This window comes from Nothobranchius furzeri, chromosome 11 (assembly GCF_043380555.1).
Source record: "Nothobranchius furzeri strain GRZ-AD chromosome 11, NfurGRZ-RIMD1, whole genome shotgun sequence".
NCBI lineage: Eukaryota > Metazoa > Chordata > Actinopteri > Cyprinodontiformes > Nothobranchiidae > Nothobranchius > Nothobranchius furzeri.
Genome location: NC_091751.1, coordinates 41,699,201 through 41,716,647, shown reverse-complemented (window position 1 = coordinate 41,716,647; position 17,447 = coordinate 41,699,201). Strand labels below are relative to the sequence as shown.

The 17,447-nt window shown below is 44.3% G+C and overlaps 1 protein-coding gene across 1 annotated transcript in view; it reads right to left on the bottom strand.

Annotated features, from left to right (window-relative positions):
* The window catches only part of st6galnac5a (ST6 (alpha-N-acetyl-neuraminyl-2,3-beta-galactosyl-1,3)-N-acetylgalactosaminide alpha-2,6-sialyltransferase 5a), a 75,424-nt gene that overhangs the window by 3,447 nt on the left and 54,530 nt on the right, over window positions 1–17,447 (bottom strand). The window contains exon 4 of the mRNA XM_015956170.3: window positions 1,471–1,578. Within this exon, the coding sequence (XP_015811656.1) occupies window positions 1,471–1,578 (108 nt within the window). The remainder of the gene's footprint in view (window positions 1–1,470; window positions 1,579–17,447) is intronic.

Here is a 17,447-nt window from a genome sequence, read left to right as displayed (position 1 = left end):
GATCCCAATGCAGCGTAAAACTGACGCGATGAGATGTCCGCAGCCAGGGCACCAAGCAAGCTCAGTGTACCTCACCCTAACCTTATCCTCTTGTTATTTAACCTTCCCCTCACCCCTATCCTAACCTTAACCATCTTGCTCGCTAACACGTTAGTGATGTCGGTTGCTCTAAAAGCCGGCTCAATGAAGTGAACGGCAGGAGCCGCCTCGTCATTGGTCGGGTTTGGACTGAGGCAACGCGAGGGGGAGGTTTCATCTACCAAGGTGGAGGTTAAAAGTAGAGGGTGTTTGTAACCTCCCCCTCGCCAGATGGTATGTTCTAACATTCCCCTTGGGTGGCAAATACGAAAATTCACAGTCAGAATGCATGGGAAAAAAATGCTTGATCACAGTGAGAGTAACGTTTTAGGTAGCAAGAGGGTTAAGGTTAGGATGAGGGTGAGGGGAAGATTATAAATGGCAAAACGTTAAGGTTTAGGTGCGGTTAAATGAGCTGGTTCGGTGCCGCATCAGCGGACATCCCATCGCGTCAGTGTAACGCTGCACTGGGATCTGCAGTTAGAAAAGGGAAAAAACCCTTTTCGCACATAAGTGACGAACAAGGGCACTTTTGGCGTCAGGGGTCTGACACGGAGGGTGGCTGACCAAGCGTTTGTTTTTCACGCGCTGGGAGTGAGAATGTGTTGAGCAGACACTTGGTCAACTTGTGAAAACTGCTGTATTTCATTTAAGGATGCCTGTCATCCCAGCTTTGTGCTGCAGTTTAATTTTCAACAGTTTCTATTTTGCAGCCACTAATATACTAATTACGGCTCATTTGTTTTTCCATACAGCTTCCACCAGGTTTTATAGAAATGCCCTAGAAGCCTCTCAAAAAATTTGCTAATAATTAAAACTGTAAATTTCAAGTAATGTGACATGAATTATTTTCTCTTAAGGCCAATGTATTTCATGCAAGTATTTTATAATTTTCTGCTGCTTTTACTGTCACATCAGAGTTACGTAAGTGTAAAAACAAACTCTTAACTCCATCTAGACTAGGAAATACTATTTTGGAGGATGAATCATTCAAGTAAAATGTGGCTGCGTGCTTAGAGCTGCACATGAGGCTGGTTAGGATCATCAGTAAATGGTTAATAACCGGCATTTCTGTAAGTTAAAGACTTAAAACGTTTGTTTTAACTCAGTGGTTGGATGGCCAGAGGCTGAGTTTTCTCTCTGCATCTTTAGGACTCTTGGTGAATTATTTGTAGGCTACCAGCATGGTGTGAATTTAGGTATTCCACAAACAAGGCCTGCCTCACAGAAATGTATTATCAGCTGCTTGATTCCCTCTAGTTTCAATCTTTCTTATCAGGCACTTGTTCTGCTGTGAATTTGAAGTGACTACATATGCAGCTCTGTCTCAAACCACCTCTGCTTGTTGGTTTTGCTGAAAGTTGTCGTTTACATTCAGCTCCAGAGCCTCACCTGCAGAAGTCAGGGGCCACCATGCCATACACGTTGATCCTATCACACAGCTCCAGAGCGATGGTCATCGTGAACCAGCCGGTGCTCAGCCAGGAGTTGGAAATCTTCCTGTCGAGTAAAGAAAGATGGGAATTTAGGCTTCTGAAACCACAAGGATTTTATTTTTAATTAGACAATCTCTAATCAATATTTTACGACGGAATAAAGATTTATGTCAACCTACAGGTCGATTTTCACATCTGCACGATCATTCAAATCCCCTCACCGCTTCATTAAAATACAGATCCATCCCTAATATTGACCGATACAAACGGACCCTGTCAAACAATCAAAGGCTTTATCAGAAGGAAGCGCTGGTCCACATGGACTTCTGAAGATTAATCATGATTTTTTTTAACTCAATGTGAGCAAAAAAGAAGAGTTTTAGTTTTTTGTTAAAGTTGAAGGGAAAAACTATGACAGCAATATTTAATTTTAATTTTAATTTAGGAAAGCTTACTTCCAAAAATTTACTAGAAATAATAAAAACATATATATATATAACAAAAGGTTACTTCATGATCAATTCAGACTGGAAATATCACTATTCAACATATTCTGGTTGTAGATCATCAGTGTTACGTCATTAATTCAGTAATTTATTTATTTTCGTACCCTAATAGATTTATTTCTAGTTTTAAAGCTTCAATGGCAAAATTGGAAAACAAATTAACTTAAAACTGTTTTTCATGCCTCTTGACAACGTTCTAATGTAGTTTAGCTATAAATATATTGCAGAGATAATAATAATAATAATAATAGAGTGGTTCACTCACATTTGTCTAAAATGTAACTACTGGAGTCATAGAAGAAAAACACCGTTCGAAGTCACGGACAACAAGTTTGGACCGAAAACAGCAACTGGTGTTTAGTTCAGTTCAGTTCAGTTCATTTATTTATAAAGCACTTTAAAACACCCAGCACAGGAACAAAGTGCTGTACAAAAAATACATTAAAACAATAGAAAAAACAGAAAGCAGCAAAGAGAAATAAATAAAACACAGGAGACATAAAATTAAAACAGCCCAATAATAGGAAATAAAAACTAGATAAAAACAGCATTGAAACACACAAAAACAGCTAAAATAAGTCGAAACAAACAAAAAAAAGTAACGGACATCTCACATGGTGTCAAAAGCAAGGGTAGAGAGGTGTGTTTTCAAGAGTGACTTAAAAACAGTTAAGGAACTGGCCTGTCTTATCTCTAAAGGAAGCTCATTCCACAGTTTAGGAGCTGCTACAGCAAAGGCGCAATCTCCTCTAAGTTTACGCCCAGTCCTGGGTACATTCAGGAGCAGCTGATCAGGACCTTGTGTCCTCAGACATCTTGAGTTTCTGGTTCCAGCAGAAGCATCTCGGGGAAGATATGGGGGTGGGGGAATGTTCCAGACCGGTTTTTTTCTTCAAAAGCTAGCTTGTTCTGTAGATTTGCTATATCAGCTTTAACTTACCTGAAGAAGTTTCACATAACAAATAATGGCTAATAAATAAATGTAGTTCCATAGTTAATTTTAATTTAGTCTGTTTCAGTCTTCCATACATCAGAATAATTAATGGAGAGAAAAGTTTGTTATAATTTACATATTTCTTTTTAAACATTTGAGTAGTTAAGTTATAAATCTGCCAGGAGCCGCTTGTCCTTCCACAGCTGGTATTTCAGTGTAAGCATACAGTTAACATGAATATTTGTTAAAATGTCCATATGTTCATTGTCATCAAAGATATTTTCTACTTTTACATTTGTTTTGTTTGAAAGCAAAAGTTGAATTTGCTTAAAAAAAGAATTTCAATAAAATTAATTTTCACAGTGCATCAGTAACACACACACACACACACACACACACACGTCCGATTCATTTACCTGATAAATTTCACTGCTGTCATCAAAAACACCTCTGGAACGATCAGAGAGTCACCAGTTTATGAATATTTCAGTGTCAAAAATGCACCACAGCTGTTCCTGCTTCCTGATCCAGAGTGTGAAGACATTCAGCTGTGAGCTGATGTAACATGGTTAAGATAATTCAGCTGCATGAGACACACACTCCGTTTCATCATCCCTCCAGAGTTTAATGCTGACAATCAGAGCAGGTGCAGATATGTGTTCCAAAAGCCTCATTAACATAGGATAATAATGCACGTCTAAAAGTGAAACTTGCAACTTTTTTTGTCTTTTAAATCATTATTTGGTTTTGTTCACCAACATCAAGCTGCTCACCATATGTGAAGATTGATGAGAGAAAATAAATAAATCTGAGTGCAAGAGGAAAAGCAATTATTCTACTTAATTCACCAAAATCACATTTCCTCGTTCTGTAATTAAATACGCAGCAGTGCCATCTGTATTATTCAAGGGTTATTTATAGAACACTAAACAAAATCAGTAAGAACCAACAGCTTCAAACAGAGCTAAATAAATTAATTCAAAACTGAAATGCAGATCGTCAAGGTGCAAAAATGCGTGTGAGAGAGTAAGTCAAACTCCAGAGGAGGTGGTTCATTAATTTTGATAAACAAAGGTAGCAATAGGCCTCCAAACTGATTCCTTTTGAGTGATGAGGAGTCACATTTGGGCATACTTGGGCATACTTGGCACCTCTCATACCATCTTTACGCTGACGACTGTCAAATCTACTTTTCATTTAAGCCAACTCAGTCAACGAAAGTTCTGTCTGATTGTATCCTTGAGGTCAAGCAATGGCTAGCTGACAACTTCCTCCATCTCAATAACTCCAAAACTGACTTAATCGTTTTCAGTCCTAACAGTATCACGGCAACTCAACAACCTGACCTCAACTATCTCTCACCTAATGTATCCTCTGTAATCTCCAACCTTGGAGTAAAAATGGACCAGGCTCTGAAGATGGATGCCCAGGTCAATAACACAGTTAAATCATGTTTTTACCAACTAAGACGCATCTCAAAACTAAAGCACATCCTGAGTGTACGTCTTCTGAAATCGGTGGTCCACACTTTTATCACCTCAAGGCTGGATTACTCCAACTCCTGCTTATATGGCATCAGTAAAGCAGCTCTTTCTAGACTTCAGCTGGTCCAGAATTCAGCAGCTAGGTTGCTGACTGGAGCTGACAGAAGACAACACATTTCTCCAATTCTGAAATCTCTCCACTGGTTGCCCGTGCAGTTCAGGATAAACTTCAAAATTATGCTTCTCACTTACAAATCCTTGAACCATCAAGCTCCTCCATATCTGTGTGAACTGGTCCATTACTACAACCCGCCGCGTGCTCTCAGGTCTGAAGATAAGCTCCTCCTAGCTGTTCCGAATGCACGTTTAAAAAGCCGTGGAGAGAGGGCTTTCTCTGTCTGTGCACCGAAGCTGTGGAACGCATTACCACTGCTAGTGAGGCTAGCACCAACAGCTAGCATTTTTAAATCACGCCTGAAAACTCACTACTTCAACCTAGCTTATACAACATAATTATGAACCTCACTGACATCTGCACTGTTTAAACTGACTCCACAATTATCTACTTCCGTATTATTGAGGTTCTTTGTAAAATGGTTTTTTTTTTCCTATTTTTACTTCACCCTGTGTCTTATTGATTTTTAGCTGTTATTTTTGGGAATTTTGTTGTATTTCCTTTTTATCTTTTATCTGTGTTCGACATGTTTATATAACGCCTGTTTAATTAACCAACATTTTTAGTGTACAGCGCCTTGTCTGGTTGTAATGCCTTGTGATTGCGCTTTATAAATAAAATTGGATTGGATTGGAAAACACAGTTTCTAAATATACATAGAATGAATGATTGCAGAATTAACCACAATGAGATGCACAATCCCCTCAAAATGATGACAAAAAACAAAATAACCACAAAATACAAAGGTGACCATAGAGAAACACAATCAACCTGAGAAACGATGCAACTACCATAAAACGACAGAGAAACCACAAATACAGTTAAATGCATATAATGTAACTTTCTACACACTGGCTTTAAAATGCAATATAATCGTACAAAACAGACTTTATCCAATCACTTTCTTCTGCTTATCCAGGCTTGGATGCCCAGCTTTCCCTCTCTCCTAAGCCACTTAGGCCAGCTCCCTCCAGTATGTCCTGGGTCTTCTTTTAGCTCTCCTTCTGGTTGGACATGTGCAGAAAACCTCTCATTCTTTCGGGCACTACCTCATCGTAACCATAGATGGACGTTCTGACGAAGCCAACAGGACCACATCGTCTGCAAAGAGCAGAGACCTGATTCTTAGGCCACAGAATCAGATCTCACTCAACACCCTGGCAGCGCCTTGGAATCCTGTCATGGACGGAATCGGTAACAAAAGGCAGCCTGGGCAGAGTCAGTGTGAACGAGCCTGACTTGCTGCCAGTATGGTGAACCAAGAACTAGCCCTGATCTTACAGGGACCTAATGGCCTGTATCAAGGGGCCTGGTGGCTTTGGCATCAAATTTGGACAATTTAGACTTTAGTGTTTCTTTAGGATATGAGCAGATAGAAGTACTTAAGTTGCTTATTTTGAAAAAGGATGTATTTGCTTCTTCTTCAGTGGTGTATGGCAGGCTGCACCATTGACTGACATCAATAGCGGTGAATGCATCACTTTTTTCATTGCTCTGATTGGTCCTAGTGCAGACCAATAGCACACAGAGACCGTTTGAAAGAACACTCAAGGGGGTGGTGGCTGCTCCTGCGGCGGGCTCTCCGGAGGGACTTCTGGATGTCTGGGGCTTTGATGTCCTCCATCTTCCACGGGTCTTGCGAGGCAAGTCTGTGGCCCCTCAGACTCACTATTGGACAGTCTTGTAGCGAAACCTTACAAACACAAGCGCATGCACGCACACAGGTGTTCACATGGTGCTTTTACAAGTATAGACGTGGGTGGTATCGACACTGAGGCTATAGTTGGACGGTGGAAGGAATACTTTGAGGAGCTCCTCAATCCCACCAATGCGCATTCCGAGGAGGAACCAGAGCTGGGAGGCCTGGGGATGGACTGTCCGATCTCGGGGGCAGAAGTTGCTGAGGTAGTCAAACAACTACACAGCGGCGGAGCCCCGGGGGCGGATGAGGTTCGTCCTGGGTATCTCAAGGCTATGGATGTTGTAGGGCTGTCATGGTTGACACGTCTCTACAACATTGCGTGGTCATCGGGGGCAGTTCCTAGGGAGTGGCAGACCGGGGTGGTGGTCCCCATCTTTAAGAAGGGTGACCTGAGGGTGTGTTCCAACTATAGGGGGATCACACTCCTCAGCCTCCCTGGAAAGGTCTACGCCAAGGTACTGGAGAGGAGGGTCCGATCGATAGATGAATCTCAGATAGAGGAGGAGCAATGTGGTTTTCGTCCTGGCCGTGGAACTGTGGACCAGCTCTATACCCTTGCAAGGGTGATGGAGGGGGCATGGGAGTTTGCCCAACCAATCCACATGTGCTTTGTGGATTTGGAGAAGGCTTATGACCGTGTCCCCAGGGGCACCCTGTGGGGGATGCTCCAGGAGTATGGGGTGGGTGGCTTTCTGTTAAGGGCCATTCAGTCCCTTTACCAAAGGAGCGTGAGTTTGGTCCGCATAGCCGGTAGTAAGTCGGACCTGTTCCCAGTGAGGGTTGGACTCCGCCAGGGCTGCCCTTTGTCACCGGTTCTGTTCATCACTTTTATGGACAGAATTTCTAGACGCAGCCGTGGTGTGGAGTGTGTCGAGTTTGGTGGCAGGAGAATCTCGTCTCTGCTTTTTGCGGATGATGTGGTCCTCCTAGCTTCATCCAGCTCTGACCTTCAGCTCTTGCTGAGTAGGTTCGCGGCCGAATGTGAAGCGGCTGGGATGAGGATCAGCACCTCCAAATCTGAGACCATGGTTCTCGACCGGAAAAGGGTGGCTTGCCACCTCCGGGTCGGGGGAGAGGTCCTACCTCAAGTGGAGGAGTTCAAGTATCTCGGGGTCTTGTTCACGAGTGAGGGTAGGAGGGATCGGGAGATCGACAGGCGGATTGGTTCGGCGTCTGCAGTGATGCGGACGCTGAGCCGATCTGTCGTGGGGAAGAGGGAGCTGAGCCAGAAAGCCAGGCTCTCGATTTACCGGTCGATCTACGTCCCAATCCTCACCTATGGTCATGAGCTTTGGGTAATGACCGAAAGAACGAGATCGCGGATACAAGCGGCCGAAATGAGTTTCCTCCGTAGGGTGGCCGGGCTCAGCCTTAGAGATAGGGTGAGGAGCTCGGACATTCGGGAGGGACTCGGAGTAGAACCGCTGCTCCTCCGGATCGAAAGGAGCCAGTTGAGGTGGTTTGGGCATCTGGTCAGGATGCCTCCTGGACGCCTCCCCGGGGAGGTGTTTCGGGCATGTCCTACCGGCAGAAGGCCCCCGGGTCGACCCAGGACACGTTGGAGAGGTTACATCTCCAATCTGGTCCGGGAACGCCTTGGGGTCCTGCCGGAGGAGCTGGTGGACAAGGCCGGGGAGAGGACGGCCTGGAGCTCCCTAATTGGGATGCTGCCCCCGCGACCCGGACCCGGATAAGCGGAGGAAGACGAAGACGAAGAAGACGAAGAAGGTATCGACACATTACTTTGGGCTGTGGTTGGCACTAAATGCACCATGAAATAATTATTATATTATAATAATATATTGATATACTGCTGCATGTCCTTATGTTGTTTGGTGCAGTGATGTTTGGCTTCTGTTGTATTATTGTGTCTTTTTTCTCTCTCTCTCATTCTGCAGGTCTAGAAGTGGATTTTTGTACAACACACACGCACGCACGCACACACACACACACACACACACACACACCTTTCCTCTCTCGCTTTCCTCTTTCATTTCTGTCTGTTGGGATTAAAAACTACCAAGAATAAATAAAAAGACGATAGATTATGAGTGAGTCGTTGCAGTGGTTGGTGTTCAGACTACCGGTATATATATTTATGTATAGTATATAGGATGGCTTGCCAGGCTAACTAACCTCATCATGGTTTAAATCACCAACTCATTAAGTATAAAAATTAACACCAGGTAAACAAACACTTTTTGACTTGCTTTATTCTTAAGAATCCGCACTAAAGTGATGGGGCTCACAATATGTCGAATCTAAAACAGTCAGAAACATGAAATCTCACTATCTCCCTGCTTTGGCAAATCAAAATCCTTAATGAATTTATATTGCCAGATCCAATTCAAATCTAAATCCCTATTGGGGAACTCTTCAAACAGAGCCTACCTAATTTGTATTTGTTTACTCTCACAGTCAGATTTACTTTAATAAAGTCAAAATTTTAAACTACAAATTAATGAATTCCGTCATCCTCATTTATCTCAAGACTCATTTGATTTCTCTTCACATCAGTTCATCCCTGCTTTTCTCTTTTTTCCTAGTTTGGTTTTAACTTGTCAGGTTGTTTTCCTACTCAGCCAGCAAACACAAAACTCCTCACATGAGTCTCTCCACCATGAGATCCATGTGTGGGCTGGGTAGGAGGGGTGGCAGGCAGTGATGCCTCAGTGTGGGTGTCTTACACTTCTATCACAATAGTGGGCGTCTTTTCCATGCATGTGCCTGGGGGAATGTTGTTTCATAATCCACCCAGAATTCAACGGACTCATGGAGACAGTGTTCTGATACTGGTTGGAATGTAGAAACACCTCCATCATCGGGAAAGGAAATAATCATCTGGAAAACCTGGTAGTGTTCATATCATATATTATATCTGTGGCAAATTAAATCTTTCATGCATCCTACTTGTTTTCATTTCATCTTTTGTTCTTTTTTTAGGTCTAGAAGTGATATATTTAAAATTATGGTAAGAGTGAGAAAGCTGAAGTGTGCAAACGCTTACTTCTGAGCTGTTTGATTTGTTCCTCATCTGCCTTTCCCCCTCACGGTTTTTCAAAGGTTCTTACAACTTCTGTTCCCAGAAACAACAACATCTGTGGCAGCTGGGGCCCATGCATGGAATGGTGGAAAAACAAAGCTGAAGTCCTGAGAAGAAAATCTTGACAAGAACCACTAAACAGTCTTCTCAACACCGCTTTCCAGCTGTTGATGAGGGCGACACTTGTGCAATGAAGCACTGTTCTAAAAGGTCTCCACATGTTCTTTAATACTTAACTAGCATGAGCTGTGTACAGAGATGCATGCCAGACCAAAATAACCTTAAAGAAAAATACTTTTGAAAGCTGTTGACATTTTCTTAAAAGATATTTCCCTGAAAGGCTGTGAGGCGCTGACGAAAAGTTTTCCTGCGTAATTGTGGGAAGGACTCCTCCTTGAACCTTCACCTTATCGTGGTGGAGGAGTTTGAGTGCCCTAATGATCCTAGGAGCTATGTTGTCTGGGGCACTTTGTGCCCCTGGTGGGGTCTCCCATGACAAATGGGTCTTAGGTGAAGGGTGAGACAAAGAACGGTTCAGAAGATCTTTCATGGACGTAAAAACAGAGTCTGAGTACCCGGCCCGGAGGGTTACCGGAGTCCCACCCTGGAGCCAGGCCTGGGGTTAAGGCCCGTGAGCGGCTGGTGGCTGGGCTTTTGCCCATGGGACCCGGCTGGGTCCAGCCCGAACCGGATACATGGGCTCATCCAACTGTGGACCTACCACCCGCAGGAGGAACATGAAGGGTCTGGTGCAGTGTGGATCGGGTGGCAGACCAAGGCCTTGGCGGTCCGATCCCCGGACAAGAAAACTGGTTATTGGGACATCGAACGTCACCTCACTGGTGGAGAAGGAGCAGGAGCTTGTGGCAGAGGTTGAGCGGTACCGGCTAGATATAGTCGGACTCACCTCGACACACAGCATTGGCTCTGGAACCCAAGTCCTTGAGAGGGGTTGGACACTCTCCTTTGCTGGAGTTGCTCCAGGTGAGAGGCGGAGGGCTGGGGTTGGCTTTTTGTTAGCCCCAAGACTCTCTGCCTGTGTGTTGGGATTTACCCCGGGGGACGAGAGGGTAGCTTCCCTGCGCCTTCGGGTCAGGGAACGGGTCCTGACTGTTGTTTGTGCTTATGGGCCAAATATCAGTTCAGAGTACCCACCCTTTTTGGAGTCCATGGGACGAGTGCTAGATAGTGCTCCATCAGGTGACCCCATTGTCCTGCTGGGGAACTTCAATGCTCACGTGGGCAATGACAGCATGACCTGGAGGGGTGTGATTGGGAGGAACGGCCTGCCTGATCTGAACTCGAGTGGTGTTTCGTTATTGGACTTCTGTGCAAGCCGCAGTTTGGCCATAACGAACACCATGTTCGAACATAAGGATGCCCATCGGTACACTTGGTACTAGGGCAGCCTAGGTCGCAGGTCGATGATAGACTTTGTAGTCGTATCATCTGACCTGCGGCCGTATGTTTTGGACACCCGAGTGAAGAGAGGAGCGGAGCTGTCAACTGATCACCACCTGGTGGTGAGTTGAATCAGATGGCAGGGGAAGATGCCGTGTAAACCTGGCAGACCCAAACGCATAGTGAGGGTCTGCTGGGAACGCCTGGCAGAAGAACCTGTCAAGACGGTCTTCAACTCCCACCTCTGGCAGAGCTTTGACTGCATCCCAAGAGCAGTTCATAAATAATCATCATGGTTCATTATAAATGTATTTAATTACTGAAATGAATTATTATTCTTTGGTTAATAATAATTATTATTTATGATAATCAGTAATATTGATCAGTAACAGAAGGTCATGTGCACTTATACACACCATGCAGGACACTGAAATCCTGTTAAAGGTAACTGCTCTCACATGTCTTTGCTCCATAACCAAAGCTTTCTATCTCTGAGAGGGCGTGTCCTGAGGTTTGTTAAAACCTAAACTCCTCAGTTCAAGTTCAGTTCTTGAGCTCACCAAAATCTCTCCGTGGCACGAGAGTCCCAGAAGATCGGGTCGGCCGCCCGAAGCCTCTACTAAGCTGTTCTGTCACGCTGATAGAATTGCTCCCACAAATGCCATCTGCAACCAGCTGACGCAAAACTCCTTCAGAGTTATTGATTTTTGAGATGCAACCAGTTTCATCAGTCGTTGTGACCCGGATACATCTCAGGACCGATTTGGTCGCACTACGGTTCTTCTACCCACCTCGTGCTCGGAGGTCATCATCTCGGATCCAAGAAGGGGGTCTCCTAACTGGGTGAGGTAGGCACTTCCGACAGATTGCGTCCGTATGCCTGTTTCTTTAAGAAAAAACTTAGCTCAGCTGCAAAACAAACTCTTTCACCCAGAAGGCATTTTCTCTCTCTGATAGAAACCTTCTGAGACCCATTCACACATCCAAACACACACTTTTCATTTTAGTTCCATCCAGACACAGGTTGCTTTAATACCAAGTTTTAATATCAAAGTTTTTAAATTGTCTTTTAAATTGTCATCTTTAAATTGTTAGTAATAAATTCTTACTTTTTAAAACCTGACTCTTCTTTGAAATGAAACACAGAGTGGTGTATATTTGGTCACTGAATGAGCAAAGATTTCTTTAAATCTTCTGATTTAATAAATACACTTTTGCTATTAATTTAAATCTCTTAAATTAAATATTAATCTTTGGATTAAATATAGACCAAGCCAGCTGGTGTATGAACTTCTATCGATTATATAAATATCTGTGGAGCGGCGTCTACAACGTAATGGGTCGGACATGGTGGTAAATGAGAACTTTGAACTACACCGGGAAGCGACTGAGCTTAAAGCTGAGGTAGCAAATCTGAAGAAGGAAATGGCGCTTATGAAAGCACAGCAGGCGGGACCGTCTGCTCTAAAAGACGAACGACCTTCGACCTCTCAGACATCACCACCACATCCGACCCATTACGTTGTAGACTCTGCTCCACCGGCGGGTGGGAGCGCATCCGATGGGGTTGGCAGACGTCAGGGTCATCATCCGGTGCCACCTAGCCCATATGGACCACCTCCACCCGACATGTACCGTGGTTATCCTCAACCGGACATCTACAGGATGTCTCGGAGCGTGAAAAAGTTCAGCCCTAAGCCGGATACATCGTACCCGGTTGATGCGTACCTGAGCGACCTCCGGCACCACTTCAGGCGGTGTCCGGGAATGTCCATGGAGGACAAGATCTTTGTAATAAGACTGAGCTCCGATGGCGTGGGTTCGCTCATTGATCGCAAGCGTAACGACATTGGGGACGAATACGAAAAGCTAGAACAGGTGGTTCAGGTGGAGTTCGAAGGTCCGACCGTGGTTCGCGTGGGTGTGGTGAACAAAGTGTTGCGTGAGCTGTCGTCGGATCCCGACCTTCGGTTTCGACCGGTGTCTTACTCCTGGCTGGCTCGCCATATGTAACGGAATTGAAGTGATGAAACTATCTAGAGTTGTATTTTAATACACTGTAAGTAGATCACTTTTTATAAACAGAAGAATAGGCTGTTTTTATCATCAGGGAGTTTAATTAAACACTCTGTATTGACTTTGAGACAAGGAAAGAGAGAGAGATGGGATCGTTTGAGAATCTTTAATTTCTTGATTATAAATTCTAAACAATCTACCAGGACTAACTCTGTGATGGATGAAAATGGATTTGGATGTTGTGTTGGTGCGTGTGTGTGTGTGTGGTTGGTTCAGACTCTTTAGGCTGACGTCATTGAATCTGGTAGTCTTTGTTATGACTAGATATCACGAGGCTTATAAAGTGATGACATGAGCCGCTATTTTGCCGTGTACGTACCCAGTGGGGGCCTCCCAGGTAGATCAGGAAATGCCAGGTCTGGAGACCTCTGATGTGCGCTGGAGCTGTCGGCGCAGCGGTCGCAGCGTTTCAAAGCCCGTCTGGAGGGTCGACCCCGGTACCAATCGGCAGCGTCAGCAGGTGCTCTTATTTTGAAAGGATGTCGTCTGGTGGTTAAACGACGAAAATCTCCAGCTTCACAGTTCTTAGTTTAAAGAAGAAAACACATCTGGCCAGTCTGTGCTTTTCTTTAGGATGACGGTGACTAGAACTGAAGTCAAAATGGAACTGACTTAAAATGGCGTTGCCTTGTTTTATATCTCTGAATTGTTGAAAGTTTTAGTAAAGCGGATTGGATACTTTAGGTCAACAAGCCAGATTCTCCTGCGGCAGCCGAAAGCTCTGATTGGTTGGAACAATGTGTCATGCATTTCTATGGAGATGAGGATCAGTCTGTCTGTGCAATAGTCCTGTTTTCATTAAACATAAATCATGACATATTCATTTCACAGATCATTCACTTGATTATTATTGATCAACATCTGTTTTGCTTAATATTTTTAATCACAAATAAAGAACTTTGATTAAGTAAAGCTTCTTCTCCTCCTTCTGGCTCTTCTCCTGGAATGTAAACAGTCTGAGGAACACCCGACCTTGGTTTTTCTACACGGGTGTTACTGTGCACAGGGGGCAGCTGTGTGGAGCTGAAAATGATGAACTTCATAACCTTACACTGTAAATATAAGTTCATAAGCCAAATTGTTTAGCAAAGCTGATAGCAAACAGCGTTAAATCCTAGTTATGTAGATTTACTACGCTACAAGTGAAAAGAGTAGCAGTAGTAAACATGAGGAGATGAAGGTGCGGAGAATGGTCTCAGGTTCAGAGCGGGACAGAATGGGACTCAGCTTTGCAATGTTCCTGAGCTGGAAGAAGTAAGAGTGAACAAGAGAACTGACATGAGAATCCAGGGTGAGAGCTGGGTCAAAGGTCACACCAAGATTCCTGACTGAGGTTTTGGTGGGAGAAGCAAGCTGACTAAGAGAGTTTCTGACTTTGGGAACCAGCTTGTCTGGGGCCCAGATGAGGATCTGAGTCTTATCTTCATTCAGCTGTCGAAAGCTCCCAGCCATCCAGGTTTTGATAGAGTCTAAGCAGGTGTGTAACAGCTGCAGCTTAGACATCTCATGGGGCTTAAAGGAGATGTACAGCTGGATGTCATCTGCATAAATATGGTAGGAGATTCATTTGAATGAGCTCAGGATGTGTTGAAGATTAAGCTGATAGAGGAGAAAGAGCAGAGGCCCCAGCACAGAACCTTGTGGAACACCATGAGTGAGGAAGGTGCTAGAGGACCTAAACTTGGAGATGGCCACAGAAGAAGAAGAAAGTATCATTTCTATAGCGCCTCTCATGATTAAAATCACGAGGCGTTTCACAAAAGCAAAAAATGTAAAAATATAAAAAATCTTTTAGAAAATGTTTAAAAATATATTTAAAATGAGCAAAAATAGGTAATTGTGATTAAAAAATGTTAAGAAAGAGAGAGAGAGTGAACAGGAAAGAGGGAAATCAGTGGATCCTGAGGAAGGTGGAATAGGTGGGGAGAGCAGAATAAAGAGAGAGTGGTGAAGAAGGCCAGCTTGAACAAGTGAGTCTTCAGCTGCTTTTTAAAGGAGTCCACTGATCTCAGGTTCGGGGGAGAGAGTTCCAGAGTCTGGGGGCCACAGCAGCAAATGATCTGTCACCTTTGGTCTTTAGCCTGGTGCGCTGCACAACCAGTAGGCTCTGATCACTGGACCTCAGGGACCTGCTGGGGGTGTAGGGACTAAGAAGATCACCAATGTAAGATGGTGCTTGTCCATGTAAAGCCCTATAGACCAGAACCAGGATCTTGAAATGAACCCTGAAGTTGACTGGCAGCCAGTGAAGCTGGAGGAGAAGTGGGGTGATATGGGTGTGTTTGGAGGACTTGGTCAGAAGCCAAGCACAGGCATTCTGAACCACCTGCAGACGGTTCAGGGAGGTTCTGCTCAGACACGTGAAAAGAGAGTTACAGTAGTCTAAGCGTGAGGAGATGAAGGTGTGGATAACAGTCTCAAGTTCAGAGCGGGACAGAATGGGACGAAGGAAGAGCGAACAAGAGAACTGTCATGCAGTGGTGGGCAGTCAGGGCCAGCAAAGCCTTCTCTGCTGGCCTAAACATACTCAAAAACGTAAATGTATTTTTTTTCCTTTGGTAAATATTTTTAAATAAAAAAAATGTTCACTGGTCTATTTTCTTTATATCCTATTATACCCACTTGGCTGCGCTGCTTCCAGTGTTAAAATACCAAGGCTGGGTGTTATCCAATCAGATTTAAGCTAGCTTGTGTTTTCAGGCAGATTAAGTCTGCTCTAGGCCTTCAGAATCAATCGAGAAGCCCACTGTCCGCTGTAAGTGAACAGAGACGATCTAGTTGCGATAGCCAATCAGCTCACGAGTCAGCGTGGCTCAGGCCAGCTAGCTGGCCTCACGCAAAAGTTGACATGAATGCATCCTGTGATTGGATAAGCAGTAGTTAGAACTTTTCTAGCGGCATGAAGCAAAATATCAAAACTAAACACAGAGATTTGTATCTATAGGCAGCTATCGGTGTATTTTTGAACACATGATGGCTGAAAGAGGAGAAGGGACCGACTTGGTTGCAGATTTACTTGCCACACCATTTTCCAGACGGACCTTTCAAGAAAAAATGGATCTTGTGAGAACAGGTCGTCCGACTCCAACGCTAGCTGGCTTGTCTCAGCAGGAGAAAGGATTTGTTCGTCATTTTCAGGCAAGCAACTATGAACGGTACCCATGGCTAACAGCTTCAGAGAACCGCTGCAGGTTATTCTGCTGGGAATGCCTGTTGCTCGCATCAGATGGATTTGGTAGCATTAAAGCACGTTAAAACGTACGCCAGAAACACGACCGGGCAGACACGTCTTTCAGCATTAGCCTCCATGTCCGTAGAAAAGGACCTACTCATGGACCTGAAGCGCACAGATAAACTGTACAGAGCCATTGAGGTTTTCCTGAGGAAAGAAAGAAGGATGGATTTTATTTTCAAATGAGCAGGAGAGGAGGAGATCCATGCTGGACATTTACGTTGGTGAGTAGAAACATTTTATTAGTATTTTTTAATGTTTTGTCATTTTATTTTGTTAATAATAAATGGTAACGAAATAAAATGTCTAAATGAAATTATTCTGTGTTCTGTTTCTATGCAATTTATATTGTGTATAACGTGGTGTGTGCAGCTGCGCCAACATGTTCAATTGTTTCGCGGTGCAATTTTCTCCAAAACAAATGCAAATAATGTGTTTGCTTTACTTATTTATTTTATTGTCTCATCTCTGAAACCCGTCTTTCATTTTTGAGATTTGACAGTATCCTGGTCTTAGTTTCCTACTCTCAATTGGGAATGCGAGTTTGATTTTAAAGACTCCGGAAATGACGTCTTGCCCAGCCACGTGTGTGTGTGTGTGTGTGTGTGTGTGTGTGTGTGTGTGTGTGTGTGTGTGTGTGAGTGTGAGTGTGAGTGTGTGTGAGTGAGTGAGTGAGTGAGTGAGAGAGGTTTCTCCAACTGTGATGTCCTATTGATGGTATTTTAAGGTGTGTTACTTTAGATTGGACTGAATAGGAAATCACTGAAGGCCCAGGGGTGGAATGCACCGCCCGCCACTGCTGTCATGAGAATCCAGGGTGAGAGCTGGGTCAAAGGTCACGCCAAGATTCCTGACAGAAGGTTTGGTGTGAGAAGCAAGCTGACCAAGAGAGTCTCTGACTTTGGGAACCAGCTTGTCTGGGGCACAGATGAGGATCTCAATCTTATCTTCATTCAGCTGAAGAAAGCTCCCAGCCATCCAGGTTTTGATAGTCTAAGCAGGTGTGTAACAGCTGCAGCTTAGACATCTCATGGGGCTTAAAGGAGATGTACAGTTGGATGTCATCTGCATAAAGATTGCAGGAAGATTCCTTTAAAGGAGCTCAGGATGTGCTGAAGAGGAAGCAGATAGAGGAGGAAGAGCAGAGGCCCCAGCACAGAACTTTGTGGGACCTCATGGGTAAGGGGGGTGGTGGAGGACCTAAACTTGGAGACGGCCACAGAAAAGGAGCGCTCAGAGAGATAAGAGGAGAACCACTCCAGAGCAGATCCTGATAGGCCTACCCAGTCTCAGCCTCTCCAGTAGCAGGTGATGGTCAACAGTGTGAAAGGCTGCAGTCAGGTCCAGCAGGACCAGAACAGAACAGTCCCCTGCATCACT